Source organism: Macadamia integrifolia, chromosome 5 (genome assembly GCF_013358625.1).
Source record: "Macadamia integrifolia cultivar HAES 741 chromosome 5, SCU_Mint_v3, whole genome shotgun sequence".
In the NCBI taxonomy this organism is placed as follows: domain Eukaryota; kingdom Viridiplantae; phylum Streptophyta; class Magnoliopsida; order Proteales; family Proteaceae; genus Macadamia; species Macadamia integrifolia.
This window is the reverse complement of record NC_056561.1, coordinates 45,998,803-46,023,577: the sequence shown is the minus strand read 5'-3', so window position 1 is coordinate 46,023,577 and position 24,775 is coordinate 45,998,803. Positions and strand designations below refer to the sequence as shown.

The window sequence follows — 24,775 nt, the reverse complement described above, 5'->3', positions numbered from 1 at the left end:
AAAAGGGTGCATAACCCTTGGGACAAGTCTCCACATGATAAGCAGAGCTCCCAGGACCAATGGATGACAAGATTCGAATCGGCTTGGGTGATGGATTGAAGACATTTTCACCTTTAGGCTAACAATCCCACCGGTGACGCAGAGCACACGATTAGGGAGCATTTTTCTCCCCGTATCTTATACACCTGTCGAAACTTTGGGAGCCGAAATTGGGTTAAGGTAAAGAAACCGGGCGGGCTGGTGACATTAAACAGTATTCTATTCCGAGTTCTCAGACCTCAATCATTCCGTTCCGTTCCGTTCCTCGGGCACACCCACAGAGACAGAGGAGGTGGTGGCGTGCAAACGCAATAACACATACCTTCACCGGCATCATCCCGCCCGGAAAGAGAAGGGTTTCCAACTGAGTCCTTCTGAGGCTGAGTCAGGGAGGAGGCAAAGATGGGGGTTCCCCTAACCATGGAAACCCTAAGCGAGCGAGCGTCCTTCATGAGAGAGTCTCTCCAGAAGAGTCAGACCATCACTGACAACATGGTCGCCATTCTCGGCTCCTTCGATCACCGTCTCTCTGCTCTTGAGACCGCGATGCGTCCCACCCAGGTATGGAGACCAGTTTTGAGGAATCCTCCTTTCCCTTGGAGCTCATATAAGATCTACCCGGTCGTGTTTGATTTGAAAAAGTTCGATTCTGAGGTCATTTGTGTTCTTATGGTTGCTCTTCGTTTCCCTTTCTGCTGATTTACGCGTGCCTGTGGCACAGATAAGAACGCATTCTATTCGAAGAGCACACGAGAATATTGATAAGACCTTAAAGGCTGCGGAGGTTATTTTGGCGCAATTTGATCTTTCTCGCCAGGTTGGTCACTTGTAGGCTTGTTCTGACGCTGAATTTAGCTATGGTTATGTGCATTGGTATGTTGGGTATTTTGTGAGCTTTCTCCATATAATCGTGGCACTATCCTGGCATGGTATTTTGTTTTTGATTCGGCACTTTTTTTTTTTTTTTTTATCAAGATTTTATCTTTTCCGAGGTATGATTTTGTGTTATTATGGTTAGACGTTCCTTCCTCAGCTCATTCCTCGGCGCAGTTGTATTTGCCGCCAAAAAACCCCTAGGATAGAATTTGTTTGAATGCAATCTAGAGTTTAGAAAGCTATAACTCTAAATCTCTGAAAGGATTAAAGACCAGAACAAAGCAACTAAAACCTTATATTTTCCTTTCAGCTTCTTCAAATTTCAGCACTTATTGTCTAAAATAAGAAAAAAATAAGAGAATTATGGTCCTTCGAGATTATCCAATGAATGGCAAAGGCAACAGTATTGATGTAATATTAGTTTTTGGGTTTTGAGACCCTGGACCAACTGTGCCTCTATGTTAGCCAGACATTTTAAAATAGATGCCCACCTATGTTTTAACTTGTGTCCGCACAACTTCTGACACTGATACATAAATAAAATTTGCAGAATTACTGTGCTGCTATATAAACACATAAGTAATTTCATCTCCTTTAATGGTATTTATAGTCTACAGGTACAGAAAATTTAAAGAACGGAGATGTGGCTCCCTACAAGGGCCAGTGGGCCTTAAGAGAATATTCTATAAATGTAACCCATTAATTTTGCAAAGATATAATGTGACAAGTATAAGAGAAAAGAAGTATTTCAAGTAAATATGTGGACATAATTAAATATATGTATGATGGTGTGGTGACTAGTGTAAGTGGTCAAGGTACTGAATTCCCAATTATGGTTTGGTTAAATCAAGGATCAACTTTAAGCCCCTATTAGTTTGCACTTCTCATGGGGGAATTAGCAAGAGTCATTCAAGATGAGGTTCGTTGGTGTATGATTTTTGTTGATGATATTGTTTTGATGGATGAGACAAAAGCAGCGATTTACTCTTAATTGGAATTATGGAGATCAATCCTAGAGTCAAAAGGTTTTAAGATATGTAGATTGAAGATAGAGTTTATGATGTGTAACTAAGGATGGATAATGAGGTGGTGAAAATTGATGAGTGGGAGGCTCCGCAAAGAGATTATTTTAGGTAGTTAGGCTCAATCATAAATGAAAAAGGTGATATAGAGGATGATGTTCCACAAAAAACTAAACTAGGATGGATGAAGTGGGATGGTGTGTTCGGAATGTTGTTTGATTGACGTATTCCTGTAAAACTTAAAGGAAAATTTATAGGACAATCATATGACTAGTTATGTTGTATGGTGCAGAATGTTGGGCAGTTAAGAAACATAATGTGGATAAACTCAGTGTATCGAAGATGAGGATGTTGAGATAGATGAGTGGTAAAATTCGGAAGGATAAAGTAAGGAATGATCATATTAGAGCTGGTTTGGGAGTATCTTCGATACATGATAAGTTACGAGAAAGTTGTTTGAAGTGATATGGCCATGTTCCACGAAGGTCTTTGAATGCTCCAATATGGAGGAGTGATTTGATTTAGATTGAAGAATCTAAAAGAGCTAGGGGGTAGACCTAAAATGGCCTTAGGGGAAGTGGTGAGGAAAAACATGCATAGCTTAGGCCTTGTATCAAGTATAATGTCGAATAGATCTGATTGGAGGGCAAGGATCCATGTAGCCAATTTAGTTGGGATAAGGCTGAGTTGTTGTTTGTTTGAATATTTGTGCCTGACTTTTCCCCTTTTAGTGTGTGAACTTGCTTCAAAGGTGGTGGTATGTGCATGCTCATGATTTGCTTTTAATTTCTTTCCACCATCTGTTTTTGGTTGCCAATCAGAGGAAAAAATGTGGGTGAAGGTAGGTTTTGGAACCAGGCTTGTTAACGAGACTTGCAAACTTTCTAAGTCAGCAATCTAGAGAATTTAATAAATATCATTTCTGAACTGGAGTACTAGAAGACAATGTTAAATTTCCGTGGGTTATTGGAGCAAACTACGGGAATAGTTGGGTTCACTAAAGAAGAAACATGGACATAATTTAATTTAACTAAAAAGGGGATGCCTTGGGGGCCATATCTTGCCATGTTCCTTATTTGTAGAAGGTATATGTTAAAAATTCTGCATGGTCAAATTATCATTTTAACTGTTAATAATTATCGTTTCCCAACCCCCAAAGAAAATCTGATGCTACATAAATAAAATTTCTTAAAATGCAGTAAGCATGAGTCTGGATATAGATCTTTGTTATTATTTAGGTTCACAATTATCTTCCCTCCATCTTTCTGTTTATTTCTTCCTTATGATGCCTTACTATGTTCAATTGTTCATGCGTCTGCAACTTCTACTATGGAATTGTGCAGGGTAGTGTATTTGTAGGTCTGTATTGTCAGATGCTGATTTAAGTAACTTTTATGCATGTAGGCAGAGGCTAAAATACTTAGAGGTCCACATGAGGACCTTGAAAGTTATCTAGAAGCAGTTGACCAACTGAGAAGTAATGTTCGTTTCTTCAGCAACAACAAAACCTTTAAGAGTAGTGATGGGGTGCTGAACCACGCAAATAATTTGCTTGCAAAGGCCATTCTTAAGCTAGAGGAGGAGTTTAAGCAGCTTTTAACATCTTACAGGTTTGCTTTTTGAAGTGACTTTCTTTTTGATCTTGTGATTTATTGTCTCCATTAGAATCTTTAAGCCAATAACAGTCTGTAGGAAGTAAATTTCTGTAGCCACATTCACTTATACAAAAGATCAAAGGATCTGAATTCTTCCTCTCTTTTTATATGTTTATTCAGTGCAATTGTTGTTGCTGGACTTGGACACACAAGTTCTATAGTATTGGTATGATTTTTGGGACTTTGTCATCTTGAAAAAGAAATCAAGATCGTAAATGAATCTGAGAACTCTACAATTTGGGATAATAGAAGTCCCTGGCGCTGGCAGATTCCATTTTTTGGGAAATAAAAAGGAAGAAGAACACGGAGTGATAAGTTGATGTCCTTGGTGGAGTTGGGTGTTTCTTAATTGTATTATCTTATTCTCTAGCCATTATTCTTGTCCTATTATCATTTTGTTATTTAAATTTCAACAGCGTTTCCGGTAAAAACACTTCTAAAATGTTGAAGGATATGTCTTCTCTCAGTTTTGGTATCAAGTTATTTCTCGGTTGAAACTGAATGTGCAACTAGAAATTTTGATTTTGTTTAAATACTAGAAAGTTTTCATATTATCTATCTTTATTGGTCAAAAGTTCAATACCTTCAGAATTTAAAATATCTCATATTTAAATGAAGAGTAATTTACATCCCCCCTTTCCTGTACTTTGTTCTTATTACATCCCCCTCCCTTGTGTTTTTAGAAATTACATCCCTTCCCCTGTAGTATGTTAGATCTCACAAGTAGACCCCACTATGTTAAGTTTATACCGTTAAATTTATCCAATATTTCTTTAATTACCATGTTACCCTTCTATGTTGTGGTTTGACTCTTTCACCCTTTAAAACAAAACCTTGATACACATGACCTAAAAGAGGGGGGGCGGGGAACTGAAACTGCTAAACCAATCACCCCCGTAGGTAACGGTTGATCCGGGCCACTGGAGGTCCAAAAGCAAAAATCATCAATGGTCGTAATAATCCCAGGTAGTGGTGTTGATGGTGATGGCAGGGGTTGTAAGGGAGGAGGAGACGGTGGCGGCGATAGTAGTGGTGGTGTTGGTGGATTGGGCGGCTGAGAATTGTGGCATTAAGCTTTGTTTCTCCCAAATCGATTCTCCCTCTCTCTCTCTCTCTCTCTCTCTCTCTCTCTCTCTCTCTCTCTCTCTCTCTCTCTCTCTAAGAAATTATGAGAAATGTTCACTTCTTAAAATTGGATTGTTTCTGTATGATCAATCTATGGAATAGATGAAAATGTTGGCCCTATTGCATTTATTTTGGATACGCTCACAATGGTTTGCTTACATGGCTGAGGGAAAGGCGTCTGATTCGTCCTTTTCTCTGAAATTTGTTTGATAGTCCATCTACACTAACTACCGTGATCATTGTGACTTTTGAGTTTGTTTTTTGGGTAAGATCCACAATTATTAGAATCACATGTTTCTCTTACAGGTTTTGAATCTCCGTTCATGGCAGCATAATGAAGCGGGTTTTACAAGAGATCACTGCCGTGTGGCGGCCAAAAGTGGACTATCTCTGATCCCTAACCCCCCCAGCAAAAAGAGTACTCACTCCGGCAATCAAAACCCCTATGCCAATTGCTGGAGAAACATAACAGCTAGTGGAAAGAAGGAAAACCTTAGAGTTGAATATGCCCTAATTTCTGATTCAGTAATGAAGGAATTGAAATGGAAGATGGGTGAAAGGAGAATCCCTTCACCCACTACTTAAATAGATTTGGGTTTGTTAAGGTTAATACCTTTAAAGGCTAAAATCGACTTTTATCATTCAAAACTAAGGAGGAGGATTTAATTTCTAAAATCACAGGGGAGGCGGATGTAATAACAGCAAAGTATAGGGGAGGGGAATGTAAATTACACTTAAATGAAATTTGAAAATTCTTAACATTTTATTGAGTTTTAAATTGTAGTTGGTAACCAACAATTAAGTTCAACTTCGCATTGCTGGATTGCCCTTATATTTTTGCCAATATGTTTTTTATATATTTTCTTTAGTTTTGTAATCTAGGATGATGAAATTCAGAACTTCAATGGTGAGCTGTTTGAGTTCTGTTTCATTCTTTTTTTATATGCTATCTTGCCACTGAAAGTGCTTACTGTTGGAATTATATTTCCTATTCCTTTTCCTACTCAACGGTGAGCTGTTTGAATTCTGTTTCTCTCCTTTTTTAGATGCTAGTGAAAGTGCTTATTGTTAGAATTATATTTCCTATTCCTTTTCCTACTCCCTACCCTGCATGAACATGGATGGATTATGTGATGGATGACTGTTTTGAGGGCATAAAAAATGATTTGCATGTAGGGTTGGGTACTGGTGCTGGTCCAGCCTAGAATTTGGTCTGCCAGCCTTAGATTTCAGTGGGGTGGACTGGATGATGCGGATTAGTGGCTGAACCGGCTTGACTCTTCTGACCATCCAGACCGAGATGAACCGAGTCCAATTGTTTTTTTTTTTGGGGGGGGGGTCTAGTAGGATTTTAGGAATTTATTTTATTTGGGAGGGTAATATCGTTTAATTCATTTTATTTCATTCTGTTTATTTTAGAAAGTTGTTTACCTAAGAAGAGTTTAGTAAGTTCTAGAGTTGTTTTTGGTTAGGATTCTTGGTAGAGTTGTTTCCTTTTCTTATTTATATGATTGTAATCCAAGGATTTAGATAGATTTGATAATGGAATGAAATTGAGTTTGGTTTGAGTGTTTAAACTAAATGGTTGCTTATTGGTGTTTACTTTACATGCTTTGATGCTCTGGATAAGATATTATATTATCAACTGTACAAATATTTGGCTGTATTTCCTTTTAAGTGAGTTCCGTTCTATTTGTTTTCAGCAAACCTGTGGAACCTGATCGTCTCTTTGATTGCCTCCCCAACTCGCTGCGGCCGTCATCAGGATCACCTGGGCACCAAGTTGATTCTAGTGGCAAAAATCCATCCACCCATAATCATTCTGAGCACCCAAACAAAATCTTAGAAACTGCTATTTATACACCTCCAACTCTTATTCCACCAAGGATCCTACCGTTGTTGCATGATCTAGCCCAACAAATGGTTCAAGCTGGTCACCAACAGCAGCTACTCAAAATTTCTAGGTAATGAGCTCTGTCTCTTTTACTTCAAAATAAGCTCTGCATGATTTATTTATTTATCTTTGTAAAAGTTATGATGCCTAACCCCCTCCCCCATGTGGTTGGAGTACGCTATTAATTGAATACCTAAACAAAAAGGGAAGGATCCAACCTTTCACCATCTGATACTTCACTAGTTCTAAGATAATTAACTTAAATTTGATTTAGGACTTCCATGTCCATGTAATGTTTATATATGCTACATGGAACCAAAACGCATGCAAATAACACACCCTTATTATTTTTAAACAAGTACCATGCCACTAGAATTGAGAACAGGTTGTCATGTTCAGCGATGAAATTTGGACCTAAGTCTGTCTACCACTTTACCCTGGTGTTTGGGCCAGTTTGTAGCCACAGTTGGCCATGTGTTAAGCTATTTTGATCTGTCTGTGTTGTTTTCACCTGCAGAAATTCTAGTTCATCATGCTTGCCTTGGAAAAAATATTGGCGTTGGATGGTGGAAGAAAATAGCTGCAACCCTCACCTTTCAGGTGGGACTTGGGAGAAAATGGACTGCTGCTCCAAGTCCTTGAACGTTCAGAAATTGAATGCTGTAACTTTCGAGGTTTGTGGAGCTCAGGGACTTAGCGTTGTGGTGAGTTGGAACAGGGAAGTTTAGTTCAAATGGAGGAGAAGAATGTGGTGAGTTAGAACGGAGAAGAATTTGAGTTCTAATGATGAAGGGGGAAAAATGTTGGAAGAATGCGAATTTCCATCTCTTTGTGTTTGGAAATCTGAAGTTGTAGATTGTAACTTTAAACCATTCAGGAAGTTGGAAATTTGATGAGTTTGAATGGAGAAGAGAAACCATGAAGATTTGGGAAGAGTAGTATTTGGGGCCTCTTGGGCCATTACCCGTTTATCCTTGAAGTTGAATCCCCCAAACCCGTTTATGACCTTTCAAAAATCAGAAGGATCCGAAGCCTCCTGTATATTTTTCAGTAGTACTAAAAAATGTCAGATATTATATATATTTTTATATATTATAAATATATTCAGGTCTAATATGCCATTTCCGAAATCTGACCCATTAATAGTCAGATATGCCATATTTGGACTGGATCTTAAACAGATTGGATGTCATTGTATTCATACCGGCTTAAAATGGGTCAATTTTAGATATGAATCAGGATATTATCTGGCCTCTTGGGACTTGAGAGCTTAGTTATTTATAAAATAGTAACATAATGTAAAGGAGTCTGACATGGTCTATATTTCTGTAGTTATTTTCTTTTAATAATGCATGTGTTGAGGGTTGATGTCTTGTATTCTGTGGACTGGGTTGTGGGCCGCCTCTGAAGGGTAAAATTTTTAGCATTTACATGGGGGTAATATGGGAAATTTTCTCTTTGTTTTCCCTATAAATTGGTAGCGGTGGGGGACTTTAGGGTTAATGGGAATTCTTTGTAAACACAAAGAGGTGAAAAGGAAGAGAGTGTGTAACCCTTTCTCCATTCCATTGTTAGTGAAAACTGCTCCCATCTCTTTGTGGACGTAGGCACCTTGCCGTACCACTAAATCCTTGCATTGTGGTTGTGTGATTGTTTTCTCTTTCTGTTTGGTTGTGTTTTCTGTGCCATGAATAGGGTTTCATTTCTACAAAATGCTCCCAAATATCGGAACCATTTATGACCATATGTTCATATCATTTTTGCGTTGACATGCAGGGATACCCGTGCTTATGTTTTGGAACAAAGCCTTCGTAAATTGGGTGTGGAGAGACTTAGTAAAGATGATGTACAGAAGATGCAATGGGAGGTTTTGGAGGCTAAGATTGGGAACTGGATCCATTTCATGCGAATTGCCGTAAGGATCTTCATTATTAATTTGGTTAGTATTTTGTTTTCTGTTCTTAAAACCGTCTATTTGTGCTTGAAACAGGTGAAACTGCTGTTTGCGGGGGAACGTAAAGTCTGTGACCAAATATTTGATGGCTTTGATTCTCTGAGGGATCAATGTTTTGCTGAAGTTACAGGAAACAGTGTAGCGATGCTACTAAGTTTTGGAGAGGCTATTGCCAAAAGCAAAAGGTCGCCAGAAAAGTTGTTTGTACTTTTAGACATGTATGAGATTATGCGAGAGATTCAGCCAGAGGTATGTATATCCTATTTACATGAAATATACATTTTCTTGAGTTTACTAATTGTCTGACAAAGTGGAACCTCATAGCAGTGATCTAAACCTTTCCATAAATTGTGTTGATCTTCACCGCTTTTGGAAGGATTGGTTTCTACTGTCACACAGATGGAATTTATGTAAGCCCGTGATGCAGATTTCCAGCAAAAAGAGGAGAATGAAAACCAGTTTTCCTGTGGTGTGGTTTGTTTTGGTTTGGGTTGGGTTGGGTCTGGTTTGGACCTCAGCGCTACAGTAAGGTTGCTCCATTGTGACCTAGTGGCCATGGGTTCCAGTCGGGAAACGACCTCTTCACGAAGTGGGGGTAAGGATCCATACGTTATGACCCTCCCTAGACTCCACAATGGTTGGAGCCTCGTGCATTGGGTATGCCCTTTCTGGTTTGGTTCAATTTCTGGCTCAAACCATGGCCTGCGGATGGGTCAAATATGGTTCTTCTAGAAACCAGGATTCGTGAAGAGTTGTTTGGAGACTTTATATGGCTTGCGGTTCTAGGTTTCCTGATTTTCAGGGACCTTATCTTCACCCCAAACCATGGCCTAGTTTTAGGAGATTGTGTATTTTATTTTAATGGCAGGGAAATTTATACTGCCACCCCCTAGAGAATGCCACTGTTAGAGACACTCCCTGCATAATTGACAATTACGCTCGGACCCCTTATTGTCAGTCTTTGTTAAGTGAGGATTTGAAATGACAGTTTTCCTTTTGACTAAAACACGTGACCCAATTGTATTTTACCCTAGCCCCTCAATACCCCTCACCTTCACTCACCTTGGATTTCATAGGTTTTCTGATTTCAGTTCTCCATCCCTGCGCACACATCTGACTTTCTCCAACCCTGTGCTCATTCTTCTGGAAAAGCAAACTCAGAATTCCGAGAGAGAGAGAGAGAGCATGGGGATGAATTTGAGCATAATTTGTTGTACATGGAAAATCTCCAATAAGAGACCGTTTCACATGAGACTGGTTTGATCCAAAAGGAATCTTATGATTAGAGATTTCTGAACTGGTGAGAGGTGGTTCGCATGCTGCACCTTGTTTCCTTTTCTCCTGAGAGGCCTTTAATGATGTGTGACCCCTAAGCTGAAGCAGATTTGTACAGTTCTACTTTGCCGTTGAGCTTGCAGAGGAGCACAAGTATGATCCAAGCGAGTTGAATCATTAATAGTGATGGTAATGTAGGACTAGATTTGACAAACCAAACTAGACCCAATACTGTAGGAACTTCTAAACCAAAGAACAACCAGATTTCCACTAAGATAACCAATTAAATCGGACCAACAGAAACAAAGCAAACAGCAGCTATCGATCTCAGAAAAAACCTAGTAATTTCTATGACTGAACAGACCGGATGGGCAGAGACAAATCAAGGACTGATAACAGTTCAAAATAGTGTCAAACAATTGGTAATTAATGATTCAGAATCTGAAAATCACTGCAGGAATCAACCCAGATCAATCGATCTCAGTTCAGTCCAAAACAGATCACTAAAAGACGAAAAAACAGAGATTTTATAGAACTTCCAAACGGCTGGTCAGATCCAGCCCTAACTTAGGCCGAGTTCTCCTTGGATGCTAGAAAAGCCTTGATCAAAACTGTAGCCCCAACAGAGAACTAAAACTGCTACAGGTTCCAGGAACTGATTGTGCAGAAAAAAGAGATTTTCTGGGCAGATTCAAAAAATAACTTACCTGTCTTATGAACAGTAGTAGATCTATGAAACAAGCTTGAGAATAACTAAAAGAGCAATAAGAAGATACTTGTAGAACCCTCCTGGACTCACGTCGCAAGGAGTCAATTGGATCAAACACCAATTCCTTCAGCCTTGATCAAACACAAGACAACTCTTCATGAAGAAGACAATAGCAACAACCATTATTTTTTTATTGAAAATCATTCTAGGCTTTTAGGAGCCTCCTATTCTTTATTTATAATGTTAATGGGGGAGGGAATTACAAAATAGAAGGTTCCTCAAAAAGGAAACTAAATATTCTCCTAATACAATAGTTACTAAAAACTGAAATTAGAAACTAGTTGAAAAAAGAAACTAACTACTAATGACTTGACTCCTAAGGAAACAAATATAACTCAAATCAAGCCCAACTAAAAAGGAAACTAATGAAAATGGAAACTAACTAGTAATTCCGTATTCAATCTTAGACCTCCTCTTTTAGACCCATAAAAATGGTCTATTACACTCAAAACACATGGGATCAAAGGCCCAACATGTATGGTACCCAACCCTAAGCTTATTCCTAATAAAACAAGCCTATTTTGGTAATTAATCTGCATCGACTCTCCCCATCTTGAAAAAACTCGTCCTCGAATTTTGCAGTGATGTGGGGGAAACATGTCAGTAGTAGCTTTGACCATTCCCAAACAAAACTCTGGTTGCTTGTAAACTTGTGGAATGTAGTCTTCAAGGTGTGGATCTTTCTTTTCAACGAACCATGATGGCATAACAAACTCTATATGCTCAACCTCTGAATCAATACCAACTGTGAATATTGTGTATAGAGTCGTCAATGTTGGTAACCTTCTCATCAAGGATTGGAACAAATGCTTCTTTTTCATCATGAATCTCAAAGACTTGTTGTGGAGTTCTTTCAATCACTACCTCATCTTCCACATCTTTAGTCTTGTCTATGATGCTCTCTTCAATGTAGTCTTCTTCCATGGTTTCAGTCTTGTCTACTATGCTCTCTTCAATGTAGAACTCTTCAGTTGAATCTTCTATCTCTTGACCTTCTGTCTTTGAAGCTTCAAGAACCATCTCTTCAATGTGAACCTTGACTTCAAGTTCTTTTGGTTTGAATAGAGGTATCTTCACTTCACATAAAGGAGTTGTGGCTCTTGGGGGTATTGAAGTGGCTGAAAAATTCTTCTTGACCTCCCTAACTTGGTAACCAAACCTTCTACTTGGTTGTGCCATAAGTTCCTCTGCTCGAAGAGCCTTGTCAAAGCAATCTCTCATTGTAGACACATCAACAACACCAATTCCTCTATTAATTTCAGCTCGTAATCCCAGTCGAAACTGAGAAAGTAATTGCATCTCATTCTTCCTAATGCTTGTGCAAGAATAAAGTGCATCAAACTTATTCATATACTCGGCAACAGTCATAGACCCTTGACGAAGAGAGTTCAGCTGGTCTTGTATGCGAGCTCTGAAGTTGTGTGGCAAGTATTTATCTGATAGCTCAAGCTTCATCTCCTCCCAACTAGTAGGTTTTCTACCACGATCTTCTAACTCTAGCTCATAGGTCCTCCACCACTCACGAGCAGCCCCAACTAGCTTTGCACGAGCTGCCCCAACTAGCTTTGCACGAGCTAGTTTCATCTTCCGTTCCTCAGGTAACTCATAATAGTCGAAATAGTCGTCCAGTGCCACTACCCAATCATAGAACAATTGGGGGTCATGTCTCCCATCAAACTCCTTCAGATCGAGCTTGACCTTCTGTGACTCTCCAGAATACCTCTGTTGTACGGGACGCTCAGTCTCAAAATATCCTCTTACATGCTCTTCAAAAGTAGGTTGTGCTATCGGAACCCTCTGTGGTGCTCTCAGATTAGGGTTTGCTCTCCTATTAGTCAATTGAGCAGCTACATTCAATAGGGCTTCTTCCACTTCAGGTGTTGTATGTGAATCACCGGTAGGTTGTTGTGGTTGGGTCTCTACAGTCAACGACCTTGTATTCAGTTCAGTCCGCAAAGCTTGCGGTTCAGCTTGCAATTCAGTTCTCCATTTTTGTAGAAACTCCATAATAGAAGCTAGGGTGGGGGTGTTCTCAGCCATGCTCTGATACCACTTAATGTAGGACTATATTTGACAAACCAAACTAGACCCAATACTGCAGGAACTTCTAAACCAAAGAACAACCAGATTTCCACTAAGATAACCAATTAAATCAGACCAACAGAAACAAAGCAAATAGCAGCTATCGATCTAAAAAAAAACCCAGTAATTTCTATGACTGAACAGACCAGATGGGCAGAGACAAATCAAGGACTGATAACAGTTCAAAATAGTGTCAAACAATTGGTAATTAATGATTCAGAATCTGAAAATCACTGCAGGAATCAACCCAGATCAATCGATCTCAGTTCAGTCCAAAACAGATCACTAAAAGACGGAAAAACAGAGATTTTATAGAACTTCCAAACGGCTGGTCAGAACCAGCCCCAACTTAGGCCGAGTTCTCCTTGGATGCTAGAAAAGCCTCGATCAAAACTGTAGCCCCAACAGAGAACTAAAACTACTACAGGTTCCAAGAACCGATTGTGCAGAAAAAAGAGATTTTCTAGGCAGATTCAAAAAATAACTTACCTGTCTTATGAACAGTAGCAGATCTATGAAACAAGCTTGAGAATAACTAAAAGAGCAATAAGAAGATACTTGTAGAACCCTCCTGGACTCACGCTGCAAGGAGTCAATTGGATCAAACACCAATTCCTTCAGCGTTAATCAAACACAAGACAACTCCTCATGAAGAAGACAATAGCAACAATCATTATTTTTTTATCAAAATCATTCTAGGCTTTTAGGAGCCTCCTATTCTTTATTTATAATGTTAATGGGGGAGGGAATTACAATATAGAAGGTTCCTCAAAAAGGAAACTAAATATTCTCCTAATACAATAGTTACTAAAAACTGAAATTAGAAACTAGTTGAAAAAGGAAACTAACTACTAATGACTTGACTCCTAAGGAAACAAATATAACTCAAATCAAGCCCAACTAAAAAGGAAACTATTGAAAATGGAAATTAACTAGTAATCCCGTATTCAATTTTAGACCTCCTATTTTAGACCCATAAAAGTGGTCTATTACACTCAAAACACATGGGGTCAAAGGCCCAACATGTATGGAACCCAACCCTAATCTTATTCCTAATAAAACAAGCCTATTTTGGTAATTAATCTGCATCAGATGGGTTATCATTAAAGTTTGGGCCTTCGAAATAAAATTGTGGCAGAGACACTTGCTCCAGCTAAAAGGCCAACCGGGTACAATATTGGAGAGGGTTTTGCTGTAATCGGTGAGGCGAGAAAGGTAATTCATGGGTCAGTGAATGGAGAAGACTGCCTCCTGGGATTGGGGATTTTGATAAATCCTTGTTAATGGCGGATTCCAATTCCAATTCCGACTCTGATACCAGAGGGTGGAGGGTGGAGAAGCTACTTAGAACTCTCAAAGAAGACCGTTACCAAAGAGATACATCATAGTCCTCCTTCCTCTTCTTCTTCTTCTTTGAATTTGCTTCCCAACTTCAGAATATCCTCTGTAAGTCTATCGAAGAACATGGTTTGCCTTGTTCCGATGACTAGAGTCAGCTTCATTGTACATTTGTACCCCATATATGCTAATGCTCATTGTCGGTGCTCTGCTCTGCTCTGCTCTGCTCTGCTCTCGTAGACGGAAAAGTTAAGAGAAGGGGAGAAAGTTTGAGCTTTATCGCTGCTGCTTTGCTCTTCATGGTTTGGGGATGGAGATGATGGAGGGTATGAGGGTATGTGACGGGGGTTAGGGGGTTAAGAGAAGGGTATATCAGGTACTTTACATTTTATGAAGGTATTTTGGTTTTTAATAAAAATAATCCAGCTGATGTCAAAACTTGAGTTATATTCCCTAATAGAGATTAACGGTAAGGGGTCCGAGCGTAATTGTCAGTTATCCAGGGTGTGTTTCTCTAATAGTGGTATTCTCTAGGGGGTTGCGTTGTAAATTTCCCTTAATATTATTTTGTTGTTTAGTCATTCTAGTTCCATCCTACTTCGGTTTCCTTCGTTAGAGTCCAAGTCAGTCAAGGTTACTTCTATTATTGCTAATGCAAGGAAGTTACCTTATTTATGTTTTGTTACTTTCCTTTTTAGTGTCTTTTTTCTTTTCAAACACTCAATTATTAATAGTTGTACGAGGCTACAGCCTTCATTGATTTGACATTAATTATTTGTTTGAACAGTATATTTGATTTGTTTTACATGAATATTGGTTTGTTGAGTAGATACACACACTTTTTAATGGAAAAGCTTGCACTGAAATGCGAGAATCGGCATTGACTTTGACGAGGCGGCTGGCCCAGACAGCACAAGAGACCTTTGGTGATTTTGAAGAGGCAGTTGAAAAAGATGCTACAAAAACGGCTGTTCTGGATGGAACTGTGCATCCTTTGACAAGCTATGTTATTAACTATGTGAAGTTTTTGTTTGAGTAAGACCTTTTTTCCCTTACCATTCTTTTTGCTGCCTAACTTGCACTGGCAAAGTTTCTTCATAATTCCTGCTATTTTTACTAATGCTTGAGCTGAGTCTAACCAATACCAGGGATTCTGTTTGTATATTTTCATTCTGTTCAAGTTATTTGGTTTAAGATACAGTTGTTGATGATTTATAACTATGCTTTCGATTTGCTTTTGGTTTGTTTTAAAGATTACCATCCATACACCATCCAGTGTTGGAAGATACTATGACTTTTTTGTTTATAATGCTGAAGCTATATTTTTGTATCTCTAAGTTTTACTAGTCATGCTGAATGAGGTATAATTGATTTGATTTGTTATACTCTAAAAATGTGCAGCTATCAGTCAACACTGAGGCAACTTTTTGAAGAGTTTGAAAGTGGTGATGAAGCAAATTCTCAGCTGGCATCTGTTACAATGCGTATAATGCAGGCTCTTATGACCAACCTGGATGGAAAATCTAAGCAATATAAGGATCCTGCTTTGACTCAACTATTCCTTATGAACAATATTCACTATATGGTCAGATCTGTTCGAAGGTTTGTATATTACCAATTTAGGTATTTAAAACTTGGCATGCTTATTACGAGATAGACATAATGGTACCAATAATATGTAATTTGTTGTCAGATCAGAAGCCAAGGATTTATTAGGGGATGATTGGGTGCAACGACACCGAAGAATTGTGCAGCAGCATGCGAATCAGTATAAGAGAGTTGCTTGGGGAAAGGTTTGTCTCGACAAATTCATCCGAATTCACCTCTGGTTTTTATGATGAGCCTTATAATTTACCTCCTTTGTTACCATTGTTGCTTTTTCTTTCTTTATTTTTTTTTTCGGCACTCTCTTGCCCTGTATCCAGAACTTCATCCATCTTTTCTATGGGGATTTTTTCCTTTTCTTTTCTTTCGGTGCATTTTGTTGAATGTGCAATTGTTATTGAGGTGCTGAATTTCAACCAATTGGGATATGGCTTGATCCCAGCCACGAAGCTCCACAGAAAATGACTTGGAATTCTTCCCCTCCGTTACCATTTGCTAGAATTTCTTTCTTTCCTCTCCTCTTTTCCTTGTCTTCGTATTGGAATGGGGGTTATAGGTATAGGTTAGCGGATAAAGAAAAGTTACTGGAGGAAAGATATTCTCATTTTTCTTCTTTTACAAATTATTACTATATATATATATATTGGGGTTGAGTTTTCTGTCCGGGAGTGTAGCTCCTCCCACATAAGAGGGGCAGATGTGTCATTTCATAGAAGGAGAAGAGAGATAGACTCAGGGAAATGCTGACATACGCTACACTCCCGGACAGAGTTCATTTACCCTTATATATTTTTGTAGAAGAAAGGATTGTACTGAAACAAGAATATGGAGCCAAGGGTTGAGAAAACACCCAGTTATAGATGAGTTAAGAGCAGCAGGAGCTCCACATAAAAAATAATGCTTACCTTTTAAAACTAGCCTCCTAAGTCCTAACACTTACTGTGTTCAACTAGATCTAATAATATAAAAGCCCTCGAGCAATGCCGAGACTGAAGACCAAACTACTCAATCTAAGATGTTTTGAAACTTTTCCACAGCTACCTTCTTTTTCCTTCTAAATGCCCCCAATCTGCATGCACGTGCATGCAAGTGGATGGGTGTTTTGTGCGGTGTGATGTTACAGACATTGTCCACTTATTAACCTCCCTTTAGCTTGACAACTGGCATCCTTTGGGTGTCCTCTCTGTGGTTATGGGTTCCAGATCCATTAATTCATCAGACTTTGAAAGGGACTCCCCAGTTGCTTCCATCATCTCATGCTATCTGGTCCCCTCCCCCCAAAACCTTTACACGACATTTGGAGCTCCCTGTTCCCTCATCCCCCGGTGACTGTGGTAGAGGAGATTGTGTTGTTTGGCTCCCTTTGGCCTCAGGTACTATCAGTTCCTCTTCAGCTTGGGATTTTGTCAGATTTAGAGGTCCTCTATCCCCTTGGCACATTAGTTTTTGGGTTATTGAGGATGTAATGTGTAAACTGTAGTCTTTCCTCATGATACCTTGTAGTATGTTGGCCTTGTTTTAGTCAAGTGACTCAAGTTTAATATATTTTTCTGTCAATTGATGCTCTTAATGGAAATCTTTAGGTAGTGGTTATGTGGCAAAGGAGCCTATAAGAAATTACTTTATGCCTTGTTTATTGCCCTTATATGATAAATAATTCAGAAATTTTTCTGGACTGAAATTTTTCATTTTGTCTGCAGATTCTACAAGTTCTGACTGTTCAAGGTATGTCTTCCTCTGGTGGTGGAGGTGATGGAGGAAGTGGCAGTGGAGTTTCAAGAGCAATGGTGAAAGACAGGTTAAGATGCATGCATTATAACACTAACACTCTTTTTGAAATTGTCTATTCTGTGACGAGCAGAATTAGTGGGATTCCTTTGTTGTATCAGGTTCAAGACATTCAACATTATGTTTGAGGAGCTTCATCAAAAACAATCCCAGTGGACAGTGCCTGATAGTGAGCTGCGAGAATCTCTGAGACTAGCAGTTGCCGAAGTCTTGTTGCCTGCATACAGATCTTTCATTAAACGTTTTGGGTACATTTCCCTTGAACTTTGTTCTTTCATTTCCATTTTTTTTTACAGCATGATTGAAATGAGATTTGGTTGCTTTACAGACCTCTGATAGAGAATGGGAAGAACCCTCAGAAATATATCAGATATACACCTGAGGATCTTGATCGAATGCTAGGTGAATTTTTTGAAGGGAAGACATGGAACGAGCCAAAACGGTAGACTTCACATGTGAAACCTGCTTCCTATGTGGTTGACATAGTCTGTATTTTCTTTGTTTATGATTCATTTTTTACTGAGGAATAATAATCACATGGGGAGTGGTATATCTTCTTTGCCCCCACATAATGCTTGTAACTTTTCCTTTCCTCGCCCTTCTTTTTTGTTTACAATGTATTGACAAAATCTAGACTTTAGATTAAATGTGGATCTCTCTGTTTAGTTGGTATTGTGGCAATTGTACTTGTAATCCAGGACTTCTGTTAAGTTTAAGCAAAAAAGCCTTCTTTAACAGGTGACAATCAGCAGGACACCTCCGGTCAAGGTTTGGACTTTGGAGGTTAAAGTGTACGGTTTGATACATAATGGGCTATTGAATGAAAGAAAAAATTGATACAAGTCACAATGACAAATGGTCAATCCAAAGAGCAGCTGCCTTATCCAATACTTGGAATGGATACACCAACTAAACAGAGATTCTCGCAGCTGCCTCCAGGAGGCAGAGAAGAGCACCATAGAGTGAGACTTCTTATTTTTTCCTCTGTTATTATTTTGGTGAAGGCTAATTACATTCTTGTGGTAAAGCTACCTCCATCTAAAACCATTTTGTGAAATGTTTGACAATTACTAATATGCCATAATTATCAATGTATAATGAGATGCAGTAAAGAGTTTAGAGAATATTTAAATCATAGTTGGAAAACCGGTTTTCTGATTCTAGCTATATGACTTGATCTGATCAAACTTATGTTTTGACGTGGACAAGTTAAAACCTGATTCAAATATGAAAAGAGGTGTGATTTCATCCTATATATAGCGTGTGATTTATACAATTGTGGATGAATTTTTGAGTTTTAACTTAATGGGGAGGGATCAACACGATACCCAAATATATGTTGGCATCTCCCATGCCAAACCAACGAACACAAGGGAGCGGGTGGCCCACAATATCTATATAGGAAACGCATATGGTCATGGAGGAGGGAGAGAGAGAGAGAGAGAGAGTGTGTGTCAGAAGATTGTGAGATGCTGTGTATTATGGATGATGTGTCAATCATCTTCCCTTAACTTATATAGGTTGTTTATATTCAACTGAATTTTGATTAGTGATATAGTTGTGGTATCCTTTATAAAATAATAAATCCATATAAGGTTTTAGTATATTCCTCAAAATACCCTCCAACGTGTTAGAAGATTTTTATTTTCCCTTCCACTTGGCTTAGCTATGTTTGGTTGCAAGTTAAATTAAAGGGAAGGGAAATGAAATTTTCATACTTTAAAGGGAATTGTATGTAATCATTACCCGATATGACTATAACATTAAATTCAAATTATTCCATATTTGGTTATGAAATTTCATTTCACTTTGCATCCAAAACTCTTTGCTATAATATGTAAAATAAAAATTACATGTAAAACATATCATTATTAAATATGATTTAAAAAATTAAGTAGTTTATATAATCACATTGATTCATATGGGGTAATTATTAAAAATATATATATATATATTAAGTATGAAAATTTCACTTCCCTTCTCTTTAAAATACCCCTACAACCTATGATTCTTAAGGATATATATACATGTATCCCGGAATACTATCAACCACATTGAATCGAGGGCCCCCAAGGATTAAAGTATCGGTCAGTTAAATTTAAGATACGTATCAGAAGAAATTATATCTTATCGGAGATATGCTAAGCTATGCTAAAGATCAAGGATTAAAGTATTAGTATCGATTGTCATATCGATCAACTAAATTTAAGATATATATTGAAAGGTATCGGGTGCCCGGGTCCATGATCGGGCCATTAGGTGCCCGCCCGTTCCTGCTCCTGCAGTCCTGCTCAGTCAAAGTCAAAACTCAAAGGACTTCTTTTGGTCAATACCGAATCAAGCAAGCCTGGAGATCGGAAACAAGAGCATCTATGAGAGAAGCTATAGATGGCTCAAGCGAAACTGCTTCCAGCCGAAAGCCGTTGGGAACGGTTAAATTAGGCCATGGTAGTTGGAATTTACTAAATTCCATTCTCTTTTCACTTCACTTTTCAATAGAAGAAGCAGAACAATTTCCCTGAATCAAATAGTAGCAGGCGGCGTCGTCCCACAGGCGACGACCCTCACCTCCATCCCCCCTTAAATCGAACCCTAATTCACTTACCTTCAATGGCTTCTAAGTGAAATAGAATACAGGCAGAGAGGGAAGAATGGCTTCACACTATGATGATGATCAAACAAAGATGAGAATTGGTTATCCTCCGGTAACTGGCTACCGTCCACCGTCGGCGGTGGCATATCCAGGTTACCCACCAAACGCCCATAACGGATATCCATACACTGCACCACCCCCAAGTGCTTACTACAACAATCAACAGCCGGCGGCGCCACCTTACAATTCCGGCGATGCCTACAGTCTCTTGCCGCGCATAGTTATCTCCATGATCACGACATTAACCATGATTGGGATGCTATTCTTCCTTATATGGCTCATGATCCGCCCAAGATACCCAATTGTCAATATCGAATCCCTCATGGTTTCCAATTTCACCATTGTAGATTCAGAATTCAACGCCGATTGGGATCTAACCTACTATATTTGGAACCCTAACAAGAAATTAGACATGAGATGTAATACTATCCAAATTTTGATATTTTACGGAAAGAATCTGTTGTCGACCACTTCGATGCAGCCATTGTTGTTGGAGAAGGAGAACGCGACGATATTGCACAAAAAGCTTGAGACGCGTCAGGATAAAGTTTCAGATGGGTACATGGAAAACGATCGGAAGACTGGATCTATGATTGTGAGTGTGAGATTGAGGATTTTGGCAAAGTTTCAGAATGGAGATTCAGGTACTAGGGAACATAAATTGGCTGTTTCCTGCGATTATTTGAGGATTAACTTTTTGGGTGACACCAACAACGGCAAGTTGGCTCCTGGACCTGCAGCTTGTACGCTTTATGAAGTCTGACATTAACTTTAATTAATTAGGGTGAACACATTTATTTGATTTCCCCTCTTAGTTTGGTTTCTTAATTAATGGGGTTTTTATTTTTATTTTTTATTTATTTTTTTTTTTTTTTTGAAAGGGGGTGGATTTCCTTGAGATAGTGATGCACATTAATTGTCAAAATAGACTTGTTTTATTAGGAATAAGACTAGGGTTGGGTTCCATACATGTTAGGCTTTTGATCCCATGTGTTTTGAGTGTAATAGACAATTTTTATGGGTCTAAAAAAGGGGCTCTAAGATTGAGTACGGGATTACTAGTTAGTTTCCATTTTCATTAGTTGGACTTGATTTGAGTTATATTTGTTTTCTTAGGAATCAAGTTATTAATTGAGTCAAGTCTTTAGTAGTTAGTTTCCTTTTTCAACTAGTTTCTAATTTCAGTTTTTAATAGCTATTGTATTAGAACAATATTTGGTTTCCTTTTTGAGGAACCTTCTATTTTGTAATTCCCTCCCCCATTAATATTATAAATAAATAAGAGGAGGCTCCTAAAGGCTTAGATGATTTTAATAAACAAATTAATGGTTGTTGCTATTGTCTTCTGCATGGAGATTTGTCTTGTGTTTGATCAAGGTTGATGGAATTGATGTTTGATCCAATTAACTCTCTACGGTATGAAGCACAAGAGGTTCTCTTCTAGTTATCTCCCTCTTTTCTTCCATACTCAAGGTGTTCCAAATCTGATCTACTGTTATAGGTATTTAATTAAATCACTTTTCTCTCAATTCTGTCCAGAAAATCCTCATATTTTTCCAATTTGATCCCTTGCTGCCAGAAACACTTTCAGCCATCCTTTGTGGCTGAAAAAGGGATCGAACCTCCCTCCCACCTAGTACTACCTTCTATCCAAACCTGGTCCAATTCTGACCAGCCAATTGGGAGATATAGAAATCTCTCTAATTCTGTCTTCTAGTACACTGTAGTGACCAGAATGTTGGTCAACTGGTCTGGTCTATTTTCTGTTGATCTTTTGACATGTGGTTCATGTTTCTAAGGTGGGGTGAACCTATTTGATACCCTTGATAATCCCTATGATCTGTTATGTTGATCTGACCAGTAGCACTGTCTTGTTGAGGTCAATACATCACTGTTCCAGATCTGAAGTATTCTTTTATTTGCTTGAATTGTTCTGCTTCTGTCCTAATATTCTACTGGCTTGGAATCGATTAGTGTTCTGGTTTGTCCTGCTATTTATTGTAATCTGATTTGCTATATTAAGGTTTGGGTTGGTTATGGTTGTTCTTCTGATAAAAAGATCCTGAAGTTGAGACTTGTTTAGACCCTCTATCCTAGTCTACATTAGATAGGTAGGCTGAAATTCCAAATTCATAGTTTTTTCCCCCTTAAATGTGTAGATTCATAGATTTTTTCTTTGTTGATTCTGCTACAAATTGCATTTGGCACACCAAGTTGTTTCTCCATTAGTAAATCTTTTATCTCTTATTGAGACCTTAAAGGTTTTGTGACTCATGCTTTTTTACTTTAGGTGTAGCTCTTTTTTTTCCTCTTAATGAGGATAATAATTAATGCCATTTCACATGTATACTTAAAAGAAGAAGAAAAAAAATTCTATCTTGGTTGATGTCATTGTATGTATTATGCAGGGGCCATGCAATCAGGGTAACGATAACAATAGCTTAACGAAATTTTTGAAATAAGACAAATAGACAATTAAATGAAGATGTCAAATTCTAAAAACATCTATACACAAATGTCATTTAGACACTCTAATAAGAATTAAGCTTGGATTCATGCAATTACAAATCTATTCCTCTTGGATCTTTTTTGGTTTCCCTCTCGATATTCCAGTTTCATCGCCTCCATCACGCATGCATTTGCCCTCGGCGACGAAGGTGTAGCAATTTAAAGACTATAAACCCTTAGATAGATCCTTGGATTTCAGGTATGGTACCTTCTTCGGCACCTTCCCCTCTTCCTCTAACAGTTCCCTAATGGGTATGGCTAGAATTTCATACTGGTTTATCATTGGTGGCCACTAGATATAGTGAAAAGAATTATGCCCATTCCTATTCCATTATCGCCACAATCCGGTAAGCTTATTTGGGATTCAACTGATTAATGGATAATTTTCTGCAGCTTCAGCCTACAGATTATCGATTCAAGATATGTGTTCTGTAGCCCCAATCTGCTATAGTTATTTTTATAAACTTTAAGGCCCATTTGATTTGAACCAGCCCACATAAGAGCTCAGCCCATACAGGCGGTGCCATACTCTCCCCGATGTGGAACGATCATTCTCCCCCGATGGTCAAGCACTCAATTGATTGTAGAGCACCATTGTGCGTTAGCATGCTTTGACATAGGAAAGGACTTATAGGTTACGCATGCCTTACTCAAATAGAGGCCTTTAGCTATATAGTGGGGACAAGTTGTGTTATTCCTGTACCCATCATGTAGGGGTGTCAACGGTCCGGGTCGGTGCGGTTTCGGTCCGGTTCCATCGGTTTCGGTGTGAGTTTGGAAGTGACCGAAACCGACCCAATAAGGATTTATCGGTTTCGGTCTGGTGTCGGTTTCGGTGCGGTTTGGGTTCGGGTTGGTACCGGTTTGGATTTATTAGGTTCATTTCGGTTTGGATCGATTTTTTAAACCGGTATGGAGCCATTAGGAAACAACCAAATGATGAATTGTTGAACTTCGATTTCTTAAATCGATTTGTAACCGGGTTGGTTTTGATTTTTGGTCTAGTTTGAATTCGATTTTCCATACAAATGTATACAAAACTATTCAAATTTTAATTTTTTTAATGAATTTTGGAGTGTTTCGGTTTCTTACCGGTTTGGTTTCGGTTTCGGTCCGGGTTTTGAGCCGGTTTCGGTTTGGTTTCGGGTTCATCCGGTTTTCGGTGCGGTTCGGTTTGGTTTTGGGGTTACAATACTTGAAACCGAACCGAACCAATAAGGAGTCGGTTCGGTTCGGTCCGGGGTTGTTATCGGTTCGGTCCGGCCGGTTTTACCGGTTCGGTTTAGGAATTGACACCCCTACCATCATGCTTTGTTGGGTAGTAGTCTACGGATCTGACTCCTTTCCAACGACTTGACCCTTCCAACTCCCCTTTAATGATCATTCAAGGGTTGAGAGGGCTTGGACAAGCATTCCAACATATGTCAAAACATGGGGATGTGTGTCTAAACCCTTCCAATCCTTAGATGAATCATTGAAGGATCATTGTTATTGAAGAGGATCTTTATCCATAGTTTACCCTCCATACTCTTTTTCCACATTGGGTAGTATGCTATAATTAACTCCAAGTGATCCTATTCTACATGTGGTATAAATCCAATCCCATGTGATTCCATTGCCAATTTTAATTATGTAAATTTCAAGTGGATAAGGTACACATGTATAATTAAGATGTATTAATAGTAGATATTCCAATTTGAAATGGGTGGAATATCGCAATAAGTGACTGTATCTTGGTGGGGATAGGATAGGATGGTTGCCCAACCTGCAATTTAAGAAATAATAATACCAGTGGTTAAGTAGGTAACGGGGACTGATCAGTATTATTAATTCACTAATTTATTTTCAAATGGTTGAGGTTATGGAAAATATATAGTGTTCTTTTGTGTTTATAAAGTATGATCTTGGAGAAATAGTAAGCTCATCCCTAGCTAGCTTGTCTCCATAATTAATATAAATAGATAGATATTATTGATTATATGACCATGATTACTCTTTTATATATATGAATAGAGGATGAGTCTATTTGAAGCATCATCTTAAGTAACACATTCTGAATTTTCTGAACTGAAATCCTAATAAAGTCCATGTTAGGTTGGTTGGTTGCATCAGAAACTGGTAGGCATCCTTTTGATAATCACTAACAATAGTCCTTATGATGCTATGATGAGTATAGCTCTGGCACATTTTGA

At 38.5% G+C, this 24,775-nt stretch overlaps 2 protein-coding genes across 2 annotated transcripts; both read left to right on the top strand.

Annotated features, from left to right (window-relative positions):
* The first annotated feature begins 135 nt into the window (after window positions 1–135).
* Window positions 136–18,103, top strand: LOC122079874 (exocyst complex component EXO70A1-like). The gene is made up of 12 exons (XM_042646635.1): window positions 136–600; window positions 761–856; window positions 3,342–3,547; window positions 6,421–6,681; window positions 8,388–8,526; window positions 8,602–8,814; window positions 14,859–15,064; window positions 15,431–15,631; window positions 15,723–15,822; window positions 17,335–17,432; window positions 17,524–17,670; window positions 17,751–18,103. Exons 1-12 carry the CDS (start codon window positions 442–444, stop codon window positions 17,866–17,868), a joined length of 1,944 nt encoding a protein of 647 aa, XP_042502569.1. The 5' UTR covers window positions 136–441; the 3' UTR covers window positions 17,869–18,103.
* A 1,970-nt stretch (window positions 18,104–20,073) lies between these two features.
* Window positions 20,074–20,838, top strand: LOC122078120. The gene has a single exon (XM_042643981.1). The coding sequence runs from the start codon at window positions 20,074–20,076 to the stop codon at window positions 20,836–20,838; it is 765 nt and encodes a 254-aa protein (XP_042499915.1).
* Window positions 20,839–24,775: the final 3,937 nt, after the last annotated feature.

What these genes read in the sequence shown, in the direction of transcription:
- LOC122078120 (XM_042643981.1), top strand. Translation starts at nt 20,074, where the DNA reads ATGGCTTCACACTATGATGATGATCAAACAAAGATGAGAATTGGTTAT.
- LOC122079874 (XM_042646635.1), top strand. Translation starts at nt 442, where the DNA reads ATGGGGGTTCCCCTAACCATGGAAACCCTAAGCGAGCGAGCGTCCTTC. An exon ending in CAGCTTTTAACATCTTACAG is followed by an intron (nt 3,548 to 6,420) that starts GTTTGCTTTTTG and finishes ATTTGTTTTCAG; the next exon opens with CAAACCTGTGGAACCTGATC. An exon ending in ATGGTCAGATCTGTTCGAAG is followed by an intron (nt 15,632 to 15,722) that starts GTTTGTATATTA and finishes ATTTGTTGTCAG; the next exon opens with ATCAGAAGCCAAGGATTTAT.